The sequence below is a fragment of the Penaeus monodon genome, chromosome 27, assembly GCF_015228065.2.
Source record: "Penaeus monodon isolate SGIC_2016 chromosome 27, NSTDA_Pmon_1, whole genome shotgun sequence".
Taxonomy (NCBI): domain Eukaryota; kingdom Metazoa; phylum Arthropoda; class Malacostraca; order Decapoda; family Penaeidae; genus Penaeus; species Penaeus monodon.
Window position 1 is genome coordinate 39,969,944 of NC_051412.1, and position 1,328 is coordinate 39,971,271.

At 50.4% G+C, this 1,328-nt stretch overlaps 1 protein-coding gene across 1 annotated transcript in view; it reads right to left on the reverse strand.

The window, feature by feature from the left end:
- Window positions 1–135: 135 nt before the first annotated feature.
- The window catches only part of LOC119590863 (transcription factor HES-4-like), a gene marked incomplete in the record, with an annotated part of 1,858 nt that continues 665 nt past the window's right edge, over window positions 136–1,328 (reverse strand). The window contains 1 exon segment of the mRNA XM_037939621.1: window positions 136–1,328. Coding sequence (XP_037795549.1) covers window positions 736–1,328 — 593 coding nt within the window.

Genomic DNA, 1,328 nt, shown 5'->3' on the forward strand with positions numbered 1-1,328 from the left:
CATGAACACAAGTAAATCAAGAGCATTACAGTTGCAATTCCAATCCCTTTTATCTGCATTTTGTGTAGTATATTCATGTTAAACAATTTTCAGTTAGAGCGCATTTTGGCAAAGGGTGTATATCATAAGGCCGTATATAATTTAATCAAGTCTTTTATTCTGATCACAGAAGTGGGTATCACAATTTCCTCATGCCAGGGAGCGGGGCGGGGGCGCCGACCCCCTTGCCGCATTGTGAAGGCGCTGGCTCTAACGTTCCAGGCACACAGATCCTTAAGTAGAATTTGCAGGTAAACAAGGCTTGCAACATTGTGCAAGACCATGTAAACAAAAAACCTTAAGTTAGAGAACTGTATGCAACAGTTCACAAACAGGCAACTAACAATTAACAATAACAGCTATGTATTTGTGACGCAAAATGGGACATTTTGTGATTTTATCAACAAGAATAACTTAACTTCGAAATACCTATGACCTGCGACGCAAGCGGACACTCGCGCACAGTTAACTCTTACATCCAATAATCAATCTTTGTACAAGATGAAAGACCTCTGGCGTTAAGTGTTGTTCCTCTCAAGTGATGCTTTATAACAACAAAAATTTTGCGACTTAATGTACAATCATCAGAAAGTGTGAACAATAGAGTAATTTATATTCTAAAATTACATTATCACAGAGTTAACAGTTATGTCTAACAATAAAAGGTGCGTTATGTACAAAAATATCTATGAACTATCACAAAACTATATCACAATATAAACACTGGAGAGATGGTGTGGGGGAGGGGAGGGGGGCATGGGTGGGGGAGCGATGGGGCTGCGACCTCGTCCTTTGGGGGAGGGGGGGGGGGGCGGACATTCGAGGCGCCCTTGAGCCGCACGTACAGTCGTGCGTAGCCACACGCACGCACGTAGCAGGAGCAGAGATAATTTGGCACGACGAATCCACACACAGATGCTGGAGCGGGACTCCGGCTCCGCCTCCTTCGTCACAGGCGCTGCTTCCGGAGCGACGGGCCTCGACCAGCCTTCGGGAGCTCGGGGCGGCGGCGAGGGCCTCCGCGAGCCTCTGTACTGAGCCTTCGGGTGTTCCGGGGGCGCTCACCACGGCCTCCACGAGTTCTTGCCCTCCAAGGCCTTCGGGTCGTCCCGGGGCGAAGGACGCCGCATCGACAGGTCTTGCGGACCCACATACACCTCCCGGATGGGCGTGGGAGCGACGATCTTGGGCGTCGAGACAGGGCTGTGGGCGGGCTTCATGCTGAGGTCCATGAGCGGGGGCGGGGACATGGGCGGGGACACTGCAGGGAGCCATCACCACCGACGGAT